Source organism: Anas platyrhynchos, chromosome 4 (assembly GCF_047663525.1).
Source record: "Anas platyrhynchos isolate ZD024472 breed Pekin duck chromosome 4, IASCAAS_PekinDuck_T2T, whole genome shotgun sequence".
Lineage (NCBI taxonomy): Eukaryota > Metazoa > Chordata > Aves > Anseriformes > Anatidae > Anas > Anas platyrhynchos.
In genome coordinates, this window is record NC_092590.1 from 68,189,474 (window position 1) to 68,208,103 (window position 18,630).

The 18,630-nt window shown below is 38.3% G+C and overlaps 1 protein-coding gene across 14 annotated transcripts in view; it reads left to right on the plus strand.

The window, feature by feature from the left end:
* SORCS2 (sortilin related VPS10 domain containing receptor 2) overlaps positions 1-18,630 on the plus strand; it is a 594,922-nt gene that overhangs the window by 212,184 nt on the left and 364,108 nt on the right. For all 14 annotated transcript variants that reach the window (XM_072037800.1, XM_027457435.3, XM_027457437.3 and 11 more), the window contains exon 2: positions 7,650-7,717. In XM_072037800.1, coding sequence (XP_071893901.1) covers positions 7,686-7,717 — 32 coding nt within the window. In that variant the 5' untranslated portion in view covers positions 7,650-7,685. The remainder of the gene's footprint in view (positions 1-7,649; positions 7,718-18,630) is intronic.

Consider the following 18,630-nt stretch of genomic DNA (forward strand, 5'->3'; position numbering starts at 1 on the left):
TTGAGGTCAATGTAGGTTGATACAACCTCTGGTACATATGATGTTATCTGGTACAATGATATTTAATCCTGTGGTTCTGGTGAAGACAGAGCAGCAGTGAGGGAGAGTAACCAATACGAACAGATCTGCCAACATCCCTGCGTCAAATGAACAGCCTTCCCAGCTTGCGGTATCCTCTACAGATGTTTCCATATGTCTTGCATAATAAATTCTTTTTTTGAAATAAAGAGCTTAATTACTTTTATATGGTAATGTAAGAAAATAGCTTTGGCTTTGGAAAATGATTTAGTGATGTGGATTGGAAGTTCACTTTCAATTTTTATATTTTATTCTTGGGCAATAACATTGCATGACAGACTGGATATATTTCCCAAACAGCATTTAAAATTTGATCTTTCTTCTCTGGTGGTGAATAGTTATATAACACTGATGACCAAGGTGAATTGCTTACCCATAATACTGGATTCCTGAAATATCCAGAGGACAGCAAAAATGTTTCACATATGTCTTCTGTGGGTGTCAGCTCTGCTTCCTCTTGAATTTTCATAGGAATGAAAAAGAATATTCAGACAATAGGCTTGCTTCTGCAGGATTGTTAATTCAATTTAGAATACATTATTAGAGAAAATATGTAAAACCAGTCTATAATTCAAGATTTTTTACAATTAGGAGTCAAGCCAGACTGTTAAAAACTGGGAAAAAATATTCTTGCTTCATTCTTTGGAAATTTATTCTCTTGGCATGTTCACGGATATGGTTTTAAGAGCTTACAAAATGCAATGTCAAATATTTAAACCTTAAAAAAAAATGCAATGCTAGAAAAAGGCAATGGCAAAGAACTGGAGATCTGTGTCAGAGGTGACTTTGTTTTGGGCTCTTTGAAAACAGTTGGGAAGTGCAATGGAACAACTAGTCAAAACATTAGGTGTTGTTTTCTAAATTTCATATGTAATCTGCAATTTTGGTTCCTGTTACTATGTGGCCTTTAAGTTGAGTTCCCATTTGCTTGAGTGAGTAGCAGACCGACTGCCTGAGTTGCAGTTATTATTTGCCGTCTTTGCCACAAGGACACTTTGCTTGCTCATCATCTTCTACTTGGTGTCCACCAGGACCCCCAGGTCCTCTTCTGCCATGTTGCTTTCCTACTGGGCACCTCCTGGCTGGAAAGGCTCCCCACCCAGTGCTGAGAAAGGATTCACAGAGAGTCACTTCGCTTCATGTCCAAAGATGGGCTATAAAGCTGGTGAAGGGTCTAGAGAATAAGTCTTATGAGGAGTGGCTGATGGAGGTGGGGTTGTTCAGCTTGGAGAAAAGAGCCAAGTGATAAGATGAGGGGCAAAGGGCCTCAAGTTGCTCCAGGGGAAATTTAGGTTGGATATTAGGAGAAATTTATTTACTGTAAGAGTGGTGTGGCATTGGAATAGGCTGCCCAGAGAAGCAGTTGTCACCATCCCTGGAGGTCTTCAAGAAACGTGTAGATGTAGAACTTTATAGCATGATTTAGTGGTGGACTTGTTAGTACTACATTAAAAGTTGGACCAGATAATCTTAGAGTTTTTTCCAACATAAATGATTCTATGATTCATTGTTCTTTTGGATACTTCCTTAAGATTTTCCTTTGTAGTGACACCTCTAACCAATTAGTTCTTTGAGTAGTACTTCTTAGGAAGCTGTTTCCTTTGCTCTTCCCTTGATTTTCAGACGGGGTACAAGCTTTGGCTGAAACGCTTGCTGCATTTGAACATTCATAATTTTGTCTCATTGCAGCTTTCCCTTAGTAGTATTGTTCATTTGAACCATCAGCCAGTTCTTACAGACCTCTTGGAGCCCAGGATCTCTGTCAAATATGATTGAAATCAGTGGATTTAGAGTTATAAAGTAGAGACTGCATACACATGCAGTGCCATCATGTAAGCATAATTTTCTTAGGAGCTTGCGCTGAAAATCTGAGATAAGTTGTTGATGTGAAGACATATTTTCTGAAATTGTATTATAGGTTCCTGATGGCAATGGGTTGTCTTTTTGTTCTATGTTTATACAGTCAGTGTGAACACAATATAATATGGTTCTGTAGTAGGCTGCGTCTTACATATCGTAAAGTTATGCTTTTGCATAAGTGTTTGCAGGGTCAATGTGTAAAGTACTAAATTTCACACGGTTTTTGAATCCGGAAGTAATCATAACCACTGCTTTCAATAATATGCACTTATTCAGCTCCTGTGGTAAGAAATACCTTTTAGAGAAAAGGAATTGACCCATTATTGTGTCTTGCTTTGAATTATGAATAAATTCACTGCACAGAATTATTACTAATGCTTAAGACATAAGTGCACTGGTCCGGTCAGTGACTTCATACACAGCAAGTTCTCTCTTCTCCCAATACAATTTAGTTGGAAGAACTATAAATCTAATCTCCTTAAGTCTTTCATGTTAAATCATGGGTTGCTTCTATGAACTTTATTAACAGAGAGGAGTAGAAGCTTATACAGTGAATTCTTAATAGCTTTAGTAATGGTCTAAATGTCTCCTATTTCACCTTTCATCACAATGCTGCAACAGAGTAAACCTAAATGCTCTTTTCCCACTTATAGTTCTTCCAGCATAATCAAATTATTATAAAGTTGTTAATAGTACTATGGGACCTGGTCCATGTAATATACCCATGGTAATATATTTTGTATTAATAACCTTTTGTTTTTTACTTTTCTTGCAAGTGTCTTTTTTAATTAATAAATGTATAATCTAATGTCAGCCTTAACATGATGAGCAAGGAACCTGCCTGCTGCAAAAGTGGAATTGGCTTGAGGGACTGGAGCTGTAGGTGGTTACCTATAATTTGTTTTGGAATTTTTTGATTATCAGCTGTCAAGAAAGTTCTGGAAGTACAGGAGGTGATGAATTAATAGGCTGTGCCTAGAACATCTTGAACTCCCTGGAATAGTTACAATTTACGGTGAAAAAGTTATAGTTTAATAGCTAAAAAGATGAATTAAGCTATATTTGTGAACAAAATAGCAACTTACGTTCCAGTCATGCAGAGTATTAAGTGCCTCTTTAAGTGACTCTCATAAACACTTCTGCTGATTTCAGTGGGTTCATTCGCATGAATTAAATTAAGCAGATGCTAAAAAGTTTCCAGAAACTTGAGTCTGTCTGAGAAGTAATTTTCCTGGTATTTGCAGTGTGCTCTCACCTTCTAATAAACTTGAGAAAACACCAAAACTTGCAGTCATACCTGCAAGAATACATTTGAAAGTACGAGTGTTTCTCTATTAAATTTCTGAATAGATGCCAAAATTAAATAGATCTACAAAATCAAAAATTTCAGGGGTCAAAGAAAGAATAAGCCACAAGAATCTTTATGCAGATAGAAAAAGATAACATGGAAAGTGATTGATCTTTATATTTTTTTCCTTTCTCACCCATCCTAGGTGACATGGTCATGATGAGAGGATTAAAATGGGCTTAATTAAAGCCAAAAATTTATTAGGAACTGATTACAGCATATTGTAATCTCTTAAAGGGAAGGTTTATTCTTTTCGGTCCAGCGTTGCTGCAATGTATTTTCAGAAGAGAACAAGAAGAAAGGAGAGCATAAGAAAGGAGATAATTCTAACTTTAATTATTCATAGATACTATTATTATATCTTTGGAATATTCCTTTTGTTTTTGTTGTCCATCATTTGCTGAAAACCCAGTGCACTTGTGAAGGTGGGCCTATTTCCAGAAAGGATTTTGGGGACAGAAACTGCTACAGCACCTTTGGAGAACAGCTCTGAGCTGTAGCTACTTTAACAGTAAGAATCTATCAAGACAGATCAGGGAAGCAGGAGAATGGCATGGGAGATCTCTGGCAATTCAGTTCTCTCTGTTTCTAGAGTAATTTCTGAACTTCCACAGAAAACTTGCTTTGAACGCACATTGCATATAACTTTAGGAATCCTAAGGAATTTATCCTCTGTACTTCAGCCCACATGGAGAAATACTGGCCAACTCTGGCTTTATGGAGGGTTAAAGGGGTAAAGTAAAGAGGGAGATAATAGAGCACTGTTTTTGTGATATAAGCTGAAGGTTTTAAATTTCCTTTTCCTCTTTTTCTGTTTTAAATCTTTACTGTGTCACATAGTTGGTGTATGCCTGTCATGCAGTATGACTTGAAAGAAAGAGGTGAAAATATTGTCTCCTGAATTCTTTGCAGGGAACCTGGCAGGAAACTGGAAATGTGATGCTTGTTTATTCTAATGTTCTTGAAACTCCAATGGTCTTCAACAGTGCTGTAAAGGGGACAGAAGGAGCTAGTTTCTGAACAAGCAGTAGAGATGTAATCAGAAACCTGTAAGGTACAGTAAGGACTGCACCTAAGAGACGGGTGCAATGCTTAAATACCAGGCCAGAAAGCTGCACCGGGCATTCATGTCTTTATCTTGGGGCAAAATATGTGTTTACTTTTATTTGTATGTACTTAACACTCCTTCCCTCCTCTACCTTCCCCCCCAAACCAACCAACCAGAAACAAACAAACAAAAACAAACCAACAAAGAAAAAAAAAGAAAACAAACAAGCAATGAAAACAAAATTCCCATCTTAGAGCTTCATTGAAGTTTTCCTCCTTTAGGGATTGGAGGTAGAATAGCCCTGGTGTTGTTACTGGTAACAAACACTTTCTGAGGAATCTGGGAAGAAGGAATGCTGAGGGATTTCTGTTTCAGGCAATGAAAGAAGGGATACATTTCTTAGGTATTCTTGGCCAGAAACACCATCAGCTGTGGTGACGCTAGATCCCTAGCACACAAGGGCAAATTATTGTCGCCACCTCCATTGACATGCTCTGGCAATTAACTCAAAGAAATGCGGGTGAATTTAAGATGAAATAGTTCAAAACAGTTTTATGAGTCTCCCCATAAAACAGGAGGTGGGATGGACTAGGAGATCTCTAGGTAACTTTATAGATCTATCTTTAAATACAGAATCTGCTGAATTTAATTCTCTTCCATTGCCTTTCTTTTTAGCTGTCCTCGCTGATGATAGCAGGAGCTGGTTCTGAATCCCACCCTTGATTATTGCTCAGTTACTGTTGTGCTTTGAGCCTCTCTCCATTTACAGGCAATCCAAACACTTTCACTAGGGCAGCAGCGTGTATGAGCTGCTGGCTACCATCCAAGCCGTAAAAATGCTCTCAGTTGCAGAGTTGCACTGAAATGAAATTGGTGAAACAAGACTCTGCTCTTACAAATGATGCAGAGAATCCAGAGATCCCAAAGACCTTCACTTTTTTTTTTTTTTTTTTTTTTTTTGTGAAATTATTCCTTCTGCTCTTTGGATCTGTTTATTAATTGAGGGAAAATACCATCCTGTTTAACAGTATCACTGTTTAGTCTGAAAAGATGCACACAGTCCAAATGACAGTTCTTTAAAAATCTGTAAAGCAGACGATCTGTGTTTTTTTCAGATGCTGGGATAAAATCCACTGGCATAACTGAAAAAGTGATCAACCTCTGCCTCATATGCCACAGGTTGCAACAGTTTAAGAATTCAAAGATGGCTGGTTATCACTTTGTTTTTCCTTCGTTAATATTTAGGACGGATGCTGAGCAACAGAAATGGCTCATTTGGATTGTACTGTGTTGATCTTTTGGTAGAGGTTAAGTTCATAGCACGTGGATCTATAGGGATCTTCAGTGTGTGGTAGTTATCAGCTTGCCCTGTGGTAGAGGGGCTCCAATGTACATTGTTGAAAATAATCTAAATAACAAAAGTTATGCTTACAGGATGCACAAGAATGAAAAAATGTTGGCCTACTAAATCCAGGATTCAGTCTCTTGTTCTGCATGAATTTAAGGAAAAAAGAGTACTCTCATGTAGCTTTTGATATATTTTTTTTTCAATACCAAATATACATTCTTAAGGGAATCTCCTAGGTCAACTCTTGTGGCCTAAGAAGAATTTCAGTTGTTCAAAAAAGCAAGGTCTGAAACTTCTTCCTTAATAATTAGAGCCAATTGATGCTCCCAGTAGTGAAGTTTCTTTCTTTTCCTCCTTAATTGCAAGCACCAGCAGAAAGCTGTAGTTAGAACGCTGACAATAGAATAAATAGCTGACCTGATGGAGCGTGCTTGGGCTGTAGCCAGGAATCTCATCAGTAGATACTCTCTCCTTTGGGAAATGTTTCTTTCTTCTGTGTTTGTAAGTCTTATAGTAACCTATTTAAAAGTAAGAGATTTTTTTTTCTTGTTTGCTTGCTTTATTTTAAACCAAGACTCTATTTTTATAATGCCTTCTCATCAAATTCCAATAAAGTGATCTGGTAGATTTTGATTCTTTTGAGAATAGGAGAGATTAATATAATTTGTGAACTAAAGGATCGATTCTGAGTTTATTTATATCAATATATATCCAGTGATACTTTCTTTTGTTATTTGTTAGGCTTCGATCACCTTGAGCATGGCTAGTATTATAGCTCAGTTTTGCAAAATGTTATTTCCATGACACCACGTACATAACACCCATGGTCTGGGATTCTGCTCTCTCATAATATCCAGCGTACAGAGACCCGAGCACTGATCTGTTGCATCAATGTAGCATCAGCATATGAATTATCTGGATAATCAAAGCGGACGTCTACAGTTGCTGTTTGCTAGGGATTTCATCTGGTGGTCATGAACAGAGGAAGTGCCGGTTCAATAACAGCATGCTCCAGGCTACTGGGGACTGATGTTGACCCTGCATTAAGGAAAACCAACAGCTGTGCAAGGAACCAGAGGTTCTCCCAACTCTACCTTAGTGGGGTTGCTATGGTAACTTGGGGATAAGAAGCACTAATATGGACTGCCAGTCAGTGAGGGAGATCTGTTTTAGGTGATCTGCGTATAAAATATAGCTTTCAGATTGATTAGTCATGGACTAATGCTTTATGTTTCTTGACCAGTGAATTTGTCAGATGTTGAATGAATGGGATGTGATTCCTACTGGCTTTTTGGGTAAGCCGAAGATGTTTCATGAATGAAATTTGTTAATATGTATTTGGATGACTTCTGGTAATCCAGATGAATAATTTACAGAGTGGAGAGCTGTTCTTGAAGGAAGAAAAATGAGTGGTACTTCTAGGAACAAAAAATCACAGACACGAATTTCTCATTTCTGATCTTGTAGAGAAGACCAAAGCTCATTTTCTGTCTGAATTTATCTGGTTAATCAGGGTCAATTGACATTGTTTACCACCCTGTGTTAAAAAAATAAAAATAATAATAGTCGTGTCTACAGATGTCAAAGACAACTGCCTCCTAAATTTAAATTAGCAATCAAATCAGTTCTTCCTGCTGAGAAAGTCATTCAGATTGCTTGGGGGCTGTCATGGGGTAGGGGGATTTATGTGACTATTCCAACTCCATGTTCATGTGAAACAGGCAATCTTTCACAAAGTCACCGGGTTTGCAGAAAACTTTGAGTGCTGAAATCACTCTCCCCAGGAAAAGGAAGAAAACCCACCCAATCAATCTAAAAATAAAACTGGTAAGAAGTGAAAAATAAAATGAAACAGTTCAGATTTTCAGGAGCCTGACCTTCACATTCACCAGAATAACTGCCCATGATCTACTTCTATTTCTTTTATCAGTGAACTTAAATATGTTTGTTTTTCATTGTCTTTTTAGGTGATCCTGATTCTTACCAAGTATTACCATACCGACATGGGAAAAGTCCTGGAGAGCTCTTTGTGGAGGTAAGTACTTTGCTTTTCCTGTAACATTTCCCCCTTTTCTATGAGTAGATTTGTCTCTCTTCCCATTAGAAATTGCTGCTGAATTGATCTAACAGCTGCCTGGTGTTAATATAGCGGTATTACCCAGAGTCTCAATAGTGCTTACTCCTTTTCTTCCTTAAATGAGCTGCAGTTCAGTAAGAAAGAGCTTGAAATGAATTTTAACAGTAGAAGCAAACAATGACATAGTATAAGGTACCTTTCTCATGTCACTCTTCAAGATGCCATTTCTTTTCCTTTTCTTAGAAATTTTACCTCTAAGTTACCTGAAGTCTTTGAGTTGCTTCTTGTGTTGATGTCCCTGATGGGAGTTTTTGCTGTTCTTTCGTACTGTATTGTGGTTAGTGAGTAATCCTGATTTGGAAGGAGTCATGATTGTCTGGATGTGAAATATAATACCAGAGCTGGTTTTGTTGTGACTTATGATGACTGGAAACATGTAGTAGTTCAACTAAGATTTATAAATTGATTGTTACTTCCTTAACATCTGTGAATTAAGATATCAATATGCTTGTTGCCTGTGCACACACAAATTGCATCACTGGATGTTTATCAGCACAAAAACAGGGCTAGGGTAAGCCTATGCTACACTAGTTCAACATCAAAGATCAAGATCAGTATTTTCCTATTCCATTGTCTTTTTTCACAGACATACCTGTTTTAAGCTTGCCAAAAGGAGATAAATTGCTACAATACGCTGTATTTTTTGCATGTTGAGATGATTTGTTTTTTCAAGGTAAATGGTTAACAGGCACCTAGTTTGCGGAGATGTGTGCATCTGAACGATTATAGAATAAAAAGTGTGAACCTATTTGAAGTTATTTAAGTGCATCAGTACTGAATGATAACTCCTACACCAGACACCTGAAATCTGGTTGCCTTCTGATACATTCATTTTATTTTGCTCTGTAGGCTTTGTGTGCTCTGTGTAATTTTCTGTTTATCTCTATAAATCTTCTACCACAGATTTTCAATACCCATTATGTGCACTTCAAAACTGAAAATATTTTGCAGTTATCAATAAATATAAAATTGCTCCAGTGTTTGCAATGCTAGTTTTCCTGAGTTATCTGCAGGGCCAGAAGTATTCTTGAAATACTCTGCCTGGATATCTAAATAGTTGTTAGAAATGACAGGAGACTTACTTCAGAAGTCTGTGTGAATTTCTTAGGTTGCCAATAAGCATCAGGTCTAGAAACAAATGGGTGATGTAATACCTTGTGGCTTAGGTACTTGTAAACATCATGCTTTCCCCAAAGCTATATTTTTCACAGAGCCATTCCAAGAAAAGGAGTGGGTCACAGAATAGGGAGTGAGAGAAGTCTGTGACCAGGACATGGTGCATAGCAGTCTTGGTACTTTTTTTGAAGGAGGCTGCGTTGTTTTAATCTTGTGAGATTTCTCATGGCAGCAGCAGACCTCTGTAATACCTTGTTTTCATACTGCTAGTAGTCAAGTCTAGCCAAGTGCAGTGCTCCATGCAACACAAGGGTGTTTTCGAGTAGAAAATAACACTTGTAGTCACTGAAAAGGTGTCTGCAGGAAAGAGAGTAAGATCGAATGGAGAATGCTTAGTATTGGCTAAGAATTGGCCTTTTTAGGGCTACGATGGTTCATTTGTAATTATCCTTTAAACTTACAAGATGGGAATTTAATTGCATATTTGTTTCTGTTTTATTTTTCGTCCAACATCTTGTGCAAAGAAGACAACCAAATGGAAATTTGTATGCTCTCATAGCTGCATAAGCACACACTGCTTTCCTGTTGCATGACCCTGGCCGATGCAGCATGTACAATGTGTTTCAAGTTTTGCTATTCACGCCTCAGTACAATCTATCATGGAAGTCTTTTAAACTTATCCAGTCAGACTCTTCAAAATAAACTCTCTGCTCTTTCAAAATAAACATAAAACAGGCTTCAGATAATGTTTCTTTCTTTAGAGAACATAAACATTTTAAACAGAGTTGTTCAGCCCTTGCTGACAGCTGGTGTGAAGAAGATCTGGTGTGAACTGCATTTGAATAGCATTGATGCAAGATTGCGTTATAGGAAAATCAGGTCCTTTTCCTCACGAGGAATGGATTTGCCACATGCTTTGGTTGTTTATAGAAGTAGGATGGGAAAGCTGAAAGGAAACAAGTGCTTAAGAATAGCATTTGGGCCAGAGGGAGTAGCTGATCCATCCTGGCTGTGGTCTGCTCTGGGTTCACCTCTTGCTTCTGTCTCTGCCCGTTGGGGTGTGAGAGCTGCACACACAGTTGTCAGGCTGGGACTTAGGAAGTGGCTGTATTTAGAAACGCACAGCCAAGGCTTGCGTGCAAAAATATTGAATGTGCCTGTCTCTGTTGAGATGTAGCTCAATATATGTAGTAAATGAAATAAAAATAAATACTGAACAAAGCAGACTGTAAAGTCGGGGATGTTCTGTATTTTTTTCCTATGTTAAGAGTTTGGGTGTAAATTGGTGAAGCTGCATGTTTCACCATGGTCTTGTACTCATGCTGGCAGTCTGCCCAGCATGCACAAAGCATATGTATTTTTTTAAGCTTTTGGGTTTGTTTCTCTTCTGCACTCCTCTCATTTGCATCAGAACAAATATACAGTAAAATGGGTGTGAAAAATGTTATAGTTTTTTTTTTGTCAGTGGATAAAATCCATTAATCTTGGTGAAGTTTCTGTGCCCCAGTAGGAATGGATGCTATTCTGTTATTTTCTGATTCACTCCAGTGTTGTTCTTCTTCCTGTCTTGCCCAGCTACATCAAACCAGGCAGTTAATATTCCCTAAGTGAACATAAACCTGGTTTATAACCCAATCAGTCCCCACCAAGTTAATTTTTTAACATTGTTTATCTCCCACTTTTATCTTGCTGATCTCTATAAATATTATCACAACTTGGCATTTATCAGTCCCTTTATTTCCTGAAAATACATCCTTATTTTCTTCCTCTAAAGCATATTTCCTCTTCACCTCTCTCTCTCTTTTTTTTCATCCTTCACTCAAAATAATTGTTTTTCCCTGCAATCACTTTGTGGAACAGGGAGTGAGAAGGGAAGGGTGACTTGGTGGTCCAGTGCTGGTTAGCTGTTCTAGGTCACCGTGGCATTGCAGGCAGACTTTCAAGTGTAATGCAAATGGTAGAGGCAAAAAAAGAAAACAGTTTGAGGTATGTTCTGGTGGAGGTGTGGGGAGCTACATATAAGGAAAACAGATTTTTGGAAATGGTTCTAGGTGGCAAATTTCTGCATGTTTGCAGACCTTTGTTAATTTATACAGGTGACTTATGCCTGCCCCTATGGGTCAGGTTACATGACTGGGATGTCTAAATTTTAATTGCCTTGGAATCTTATCATTTTTTAATAAACAGTGAAAATGGTGCTGGAGAATAAAAGTCTTTTGACTAGTAGCAGTTGCTTCTGGTTACACTGGCCAGGTGAAGGCATAAATATCAGCGGAAGCGTGCTGTTAGAGAGCACCAGTGTGTGGTTCTGTAGTCAGATAGTTCTGATACTTTGTTTATTCGCTTATTAAATAATTATTAAGGTAGGGTTAAATTGAATAGTTATTTGACTCAAAATAAGGTGGGGAAATAAACTGAGATGGCATTGGTTGCCTCTTGAATATAAAGTAAGCAACTTTCTGAGAAGGAACAGAAGATTGTTTCCAGAATTATTTTAAGAGTTTCTAAACTGCAGTATATCTTGGGAACACAAGTTGGTTGTCATTTCAGGCCTCATTAACTTAATGAAAAAACTGATATTCCAGAGTAAAACTTCAAGTACTAAAGCTATGTTCGTGTATTGTGCATATAGTGTGAATATAGTGCTATTTATATCAGAGAGAGTCTACATGTAGCTTTAGATAGCATGCTTAGCATATGAAGGACTTGAATTCAACAGAGCGTTTAGGTGATCATGTGTTTCCTTGTGCTTTATGGACCTGTTTGTACCTACATATATAGGTGCACATGTTTTACAGCCTCAGGTGACTGCATGCATATATTGCATGCGTGCAACTTTAGGTGTATGTACTTGAATCTTAAAATCATATATTTTAGCCTTAAATTGGTAGTCACTAAGAAATTAATACTAATACTTATCTACAGATCTTAGTTAATTAATCATGGTGATATCTCTTGGCAATTGACATATATTATTATCTCCATTTTATAAATGGGGCAACTGAGATGTTACCTGAGATGTAACCTGCAGGTTATCCAGTGACTCAGCACCGAGTGGCCATGAGGTTGACTTCCAGCCCTGTGCTCAGACTGGCTCTGAGTCCTGTTTCTGATATGTATGCAGCCTTTCCTTCTTAACTCGTTCTACGCAATGAATAATAGATGCTGATGATGCTTGCTAATAAAGTTTTGATTGCATATTATCAAGCATAATGATAGGGTAGCGCTAACTCGACTTGCTGTGTAATTGCCATTGTTCCCAATGGCATCCCCGTGTTGTTATTGTTTCAGCACAGCAAAACAAAGCACATTGTTGGGTATTAGCTGCACTGTTACCTCCCAGCACTCCACCCTGAACCCTGGTTAGGCCGGTTGACAAGATGTTGGGATATTTTGCCCAGTGTTGTCAATAATGAACTGAATGAAGCAACAGACCTCTCAGCCCACATAGACGTGGACAAACGTACTGGGACTCCCTGCTCCAAAGGCAGCTTGAAGAGGGAGTGAGGTTGCAGTTCTGGGAGCAAAGCTGTGAGGGTTCAGGTCAGCGGCTGGGCAGCTGGGCATGAGAACAAATATCTGAGCCTCATGGACAGAATGACACTTGGAAAAACTCAGGGAGTCAGAAGAATCCTTCTCTTTGATGGCATAACTGTTTTATCTGCACCCACAGGTAAAAGCCATGTGTTCTGGGAAGACCCAGTCATGCAATTCCACTGTACATCATTAATGCTCAATGCACAGTGACCACACAGTGCTTTGGGTGTTTACACAAAGGTGTATGCCTACACCAAGGTTAAAATCCAGACTACAAAGAGCAGGAGAGTCTTTTAAGGTAGATGCATTGAACAAAATACCACTCAGGAAAGTATAATTTCTGGACTCTGTGTGGCTCACGGGGTGTGAGAATGAGTATAGGCAGTTGTCTCCAAGCTCTTTGCACTTGTAGGTGAAATTAATTTAAAAAGAAAACCCAAAAAAAAATGGACAACAATATAGGATCTGGTGCCCCAGTCAAATTTGGTTTTGGTGTGAAATGCTGCTTACTATGTGAGCAACCATATTCTGCAGCAGTGTGCCTTTCCAGATGGTCTTATATTGTGGTTCTGCTTTGAAAAGTGACTTTGTAGAAATGGCCCCAAGGGACTGAGTTATTGAGCCTGTGATTTCCATATCAAATCTGCTCTTTTTCCAAGTAAAAACAAAAAAAGAAATGGCTTTCTAATTATTAGCCCAGCAAACTCAGCTTGGGATCTAATGTCTAGCTGTGCTTACTCTGGCTAATGCATCATCCTGAGTAATGCAGATTCTGCAATCAAACTAGATTGCCCTCAATTATACTGCAACTCTTTTTGCCCTCCTATTATATCCTTGTTTACACTTGTTCCACCATGAAAAGGTTTTGGGCAATATGGTTGAAAAGGCAGCCCTACAATTAGAATTCGTTTTCATTATTGAACAACAGATTTCTATACCCTATTTGATCATATTTCCGTATTTGCCTAATACCATTACTAAGACTTCCATTATCTTTGCTGCAATTTCTGTCTTGCTAATACTCTGCAGTGTGTCATTATGAGTTGAATTGTGCAGGCGAGTTTCTATTTTAAATTTATTTTGGGCATTTAATACGGGCTGTAAAACCAGAGTTAGACTGAAATCTACTACATTCAGTTTCTATGAGCAATGTTTTAGTATGGTCGTCAGGTAAGGAAAATACATAAAAGACAAAGTGAAAGGAATCCATCTCAACAGCCTTCGAACATGCAGGATGTTGAAGAGATGATTATTGATGTTTGTAACAGGCAGTTGTATTGATTTAGATACTTAGAGGATGCCAATGTTGAAATGTGCTTTTGTGGTTTGTACTCCAGCGGACACATGGCCCACCGTATTTGTTCCTATGACAGAGACCCAGCATGCTGGCAATAACCTTGATGTCACCTTGATGCTGCACTCATCCTGACATATGTTTTAGCCATAGCTTTTGGCCATTTATTAAAGGAATGAACTTTGGTTGCAGATGTTGCAAAACACTATGTGAGACGATCATGATCCAATATTCTGTAGACACCTCTGAATGCGATGCCTTTTAAATAGGCACTGGACGTAAGGAAGTCCTTCTGTGTCCTCTGTTACTGCAATGGCAGCTTTTGTATATTTTGATGTCTAGTATCTTTGAAAGTCTGAACTGTTAAAAATAAATCCCTCAAGCAAATAAAAGCTACCGGAGAACTCTATCCAGAATTCTTTACTAAAGATCTGTTGTTCACAGATGACAGTGCTGTGTCATAACTATTTTTTCAAGCCTTCAACTTGGAGTGATGATGATGATTTCAAATGTTTATATGTTTCTAAACTAGTTTGTGAATACACAAAGAATATATGACATATGGATTAAGATCCACTTGGAAAGCTGTGATTTATGTAGTTAGGAAAAGGCTTTTGCTTGCAGGGTGCTAGTGTCTCTTCAAGCTGGTTGCAGCACGGCTGCTGAGTATGTTCAATTTATCTTGGAGGATGGGGATGTTTCTACTTTACAGGCTGGTTTTGATCTCTCTCTTTTTTTTCAGGTTGTTCTCTTATTTTTTTCTTCCTTTTTTTTTTTTTTTTTTTTTAAATCCATTCTAACTTCTAGAAAAGGAGTGTGAGATTTATCTCAATGAGTCAATTTATTCAGAAAGAATAATCATTTACCTAAAATGGTGTATGAATCCTGTCCCATTGTTTAGTAACTTGATCCTATGTGATAGAATTTCTGATTGCTATGAGTGGAACTGGAACAGTCTTAAAACCTGGTATTTTATGGGTGCAGGCTGTGTGCAAATCGTCCCATAAAATATGTGTTTGTGCCTTAAGTGAGTTGCATTTAGCTGGGGTTGATGTTAATGGAGTAAGCAAAATAAGCATTTTTTCTACTCCAAATCCATCCAACTCAGTAGTAGTAGTAAGTTCAGAAAGGCCACTTCACTGGCTTCTGCTCAGATCTGTCATGGTATCTATTGCACAAGCCTTCATTAAAAAATTATGGTCTTTCTTGCTAGCTTCAGCAGGAAGGTCTAAGATAAGGAGAGGAGAAACAATGCCCTTCTGTGCATTAGCCATCTGTGGGGTTTCTAATTTTTTTTGTGTGTGTTGTTGTCATCCTCGCTGCCAGCGTGCTCAGAATAAAGAAAGAAGCTTGCATTGGCGCTGCCCACGGTCTACTTGTATGTGATCAAACTAAGAACTGCAGTCTCAGAGCTTTTATTGTGACATGATTCCTCTGTACTAAATTCATATAAATAGTTGAGCCATCATTTTTTTTTAGCTAATCAGAAGTACTTTGCTGCATTGTCATCCATTAACTCCCACTGTCAGCAGGCCAGCGCAGCGGGGAGGTGTGGAGCCCATAACCTAGGGGCAGATGGAATGACACCATATATATATTAAGCAATGTTTCCTTTGCCACTCTGCAAAATGGAATAAATAAGAAACCACAATGAAAGCAGCAGTTTCCATTGCTCATCACATTTTTATGATGATGAATGAGGTATAAAAACCTGAAGAGGATAAGTTTTTAAGAACTGAAAAAGGACAAAGTCATGGCTTAGAGGAGCATATGGGAAAGTAGATATGGCAATGCACTCAAACTAGTCATGCTACTGGTTCCACCTTCAGCCTACTGTGTGACCTTGTTTGAAGAACTGACTGTGCCTGTGCTTTCCTCCTCTTGGTCTTTGCCTGATTTGTTTCTTTGGAGTAGAAATAATTTGGAGAACTGCTTGTACAAGCACAGTCAGTGTTGGGGCTGTAATGCTGTGTTAATACAAATAACGTGAAGGAGCTGTAAAACTTAAGGACATTTTGTGTTCCATCTCCCCAGAGTTTTGGGGTTGAGCCTGAGAAAGATGAGGGGCCATCAGAGAGCACTGACATACAATGAGAGCCACCTGAAAACACTTCTCTGTAGTCTCACAACAAGGCAGCTAATGACTGCACAAGCAGCAACAGTTGTTTTTTTCTTTTTTTTTCTTTTCTTTTTTTCTTCTCTCTCAGCCCCTATTTTGAAAATGTGGGTTTTGCAAACCCCCATCGCTTCTCTTGGTGTTGGGTACCTTGTGTTACTGATGTGGGATGTGACATGTGAGCAGCCTTACTTACTTCTCTAGGATGTGCAGTCTGCTCTAGTGCATCCCCTGCTAACTGATTGCAAATTAATTTGGTTGTTGGGGCTGAATGAATGAACAGCTGCATAGTTAATTATGCAGAATGGTATAGAAAAATGTAGTGTTAATGTTTTATACTCTCATTATCCCTGCAGCACGGGATATATTTTTCAATGTGAGAGTAACTCAGGTGGTATTTCCCGCATAACTTATTTATTAGGAACTTTGTAATGTTAGGCAGCTTCCTCTGTTATACTTCAGTAGGGATAGGGAAAATTAAAAATTCCATACAAACTAGGTTTTAAAATGTAAGTATAATCCTGTGTGCTGAGGTATTTGAGGGGGTGGGTAGTTTACAAAATGAAATTCATCTTACAGCAAGATTTAAATGTCTTGATTCTTTTTGATTTTCTGAGTTATGGAAGGTTAGAGGAGGGTTGTTCCTTTCTATCCCTGCCATGTCTTACTATTCAGATGATTGATAATTAATCAAACATTTGACGCTCTGTTCCATCTCTTTTTTCCTTCTCTCTCTTTTTTCCCCCCATGTAGTGTTTGGTTTTCTCCCTTCCATTTTACCTCCTGTTCCCTCTCTTTCCACTTCAGCCTCATTTCCTCCTATTGCATATAGAGGGGGTTAGTAACTTACTAACTGTAACTGCAACATATAGCAATCCTTGAGCTAAACTTTAGGAAATGTATGTTGCTTTCTCACCTAGTTCTTCCTTGCTGGTTATTGTCCTCCCTCTTTCATTGGGCTGGATTTCTGTCTCTTTCAGGCCTGACTTTTCCAGTCCAGACTGGAGAAACTGCTTTTTGGATGGGGTGCTAAGTGCCTACAAGAAGTTTTTGCATTTTTGCCTAACATGTCAGCTCCAGTGCTGCCTTTTGAAGATGTTCCAAAGCTGATGTTCTTCTGATGGCAGCGCTTTTCCCCTTTAGTTGCTTTGGCAGACTGTAGATTTTTCCATGACCTGTGAGAGCATTTGATCCAAGTTTTCTATCACAGGATCTGAAATTGTGATTTCAATCTGAGGGGGGAGAAAAAACCCCGTTATCACCTATTTGTTGAAAAGCACCTGTCAGCATGAGTTTATTTATTTATTTATTTCAATTCTGGTATGTACTTCCTTTGCCAAATGGATATCATTTTTCTTCAAGAGGGTGCATGGAGTTCGAATTATGCCCCTTGATAAAAAGACATTTCATTATCAGTGAAATACGGCCACCTCTGGGCAAAAGCCAAGGGAACACGTAAAGCAGACATGCAACAAAGTGTGCTTTCTTAATATCAAAAGGACTAACAGTTCAGTCAGTCTCAAAAGAATCTCCATAGTTCAACCTTTTGATATCCAGTCTTTCAAGCTTTCCTTTCTGGCAGGAAGAGGAAGTTCGCTCGTGCTTTCTGTACGATTCAGATAGTTTTCTGTAACGCTGAGCTGTCCGTAGGATTGTGGCTGTGCTGAATACTTCAACTTAAAATGTTAACACATGGGAGAGAAAATGATTTTAAAAATTTACTCTCTTCCAAGAATTTGAAGGCTTATCACTGTTTTATCTTAATTGTTACCATGTGCTGTCCATTCCTTAATTTTGTAATGTCTCTTTGGGATATGGTGTATATGGAAAAATGTGATTGAAAAGTACTGTTTTATTGTTCTGAAGTACAGTCTCAATTTTGAGATTTCTCTCCCTCTGCCCTACCCCTAGGCAGTGTCTGTGCCAAACCGTGGTCTCTCATGTTTCACTAATGTGCTTTTTCTTTAGCCTGATGCTTAAAAATAGAGAAAAAAAATAGTATTTTAATTTTTATCCTCATTTTTATACAACCAGAAGCAATATATATAGAGAGGTGTTACATGTGTGGTGAGTTCAGGTGTGTAACACTTGAATTCTTGGTGCTATTTTGGTACAATTTGCATCTTGGTTCAGACCACAGCTTGCTGTCTGTTCTGCTCTGTGCTAGTGGGAAGTACACGCTGGTAAAAATACTCTTCTGCACTATGAGAGTGCAGTGCTTTCTGGCAGGCGTAGGAGCTCAGGGTGAAAAATCTCATGCCTTGGCTTCCCATGTGGCCTCTGGTGAGTCTATGAAGTTGTCCGTGTTCCAGAATGGAAAGCATCCAAGGAGCAAATTTAAATAAAATTAAAGAAGGTAAGAAAGTTAATTATTTAAAGATCAGAAAAGTATGTTGCAAGCGTGGTGTATAAAACACCCTTCCTTTGTTCCTATCACAGCGTTATCTTAATAGGTCAAAATTAGAGGAGACCTTGACTCCTTGCTTTAATATTTTTCTGATACCACATCTCTGTGTACCGATACATGACATTTAGAGTTGGTCCCCCAAAACTTTACAGTGTTAACTGGACTTAGCTTCTCAAAAGGCACATTAACATTTGTGAAGTACTTTAATAAGTAAGTGTAAGTAACTAGTTTTCTTCTCACTCCCATGTTAACTGCAGTCTTGGTCTTGGTACTTCCAAATACTTAATTTTTTATGAGAATTTGTTGAGATTTTGTCTTGGGAATGGATAAACATTGATGTT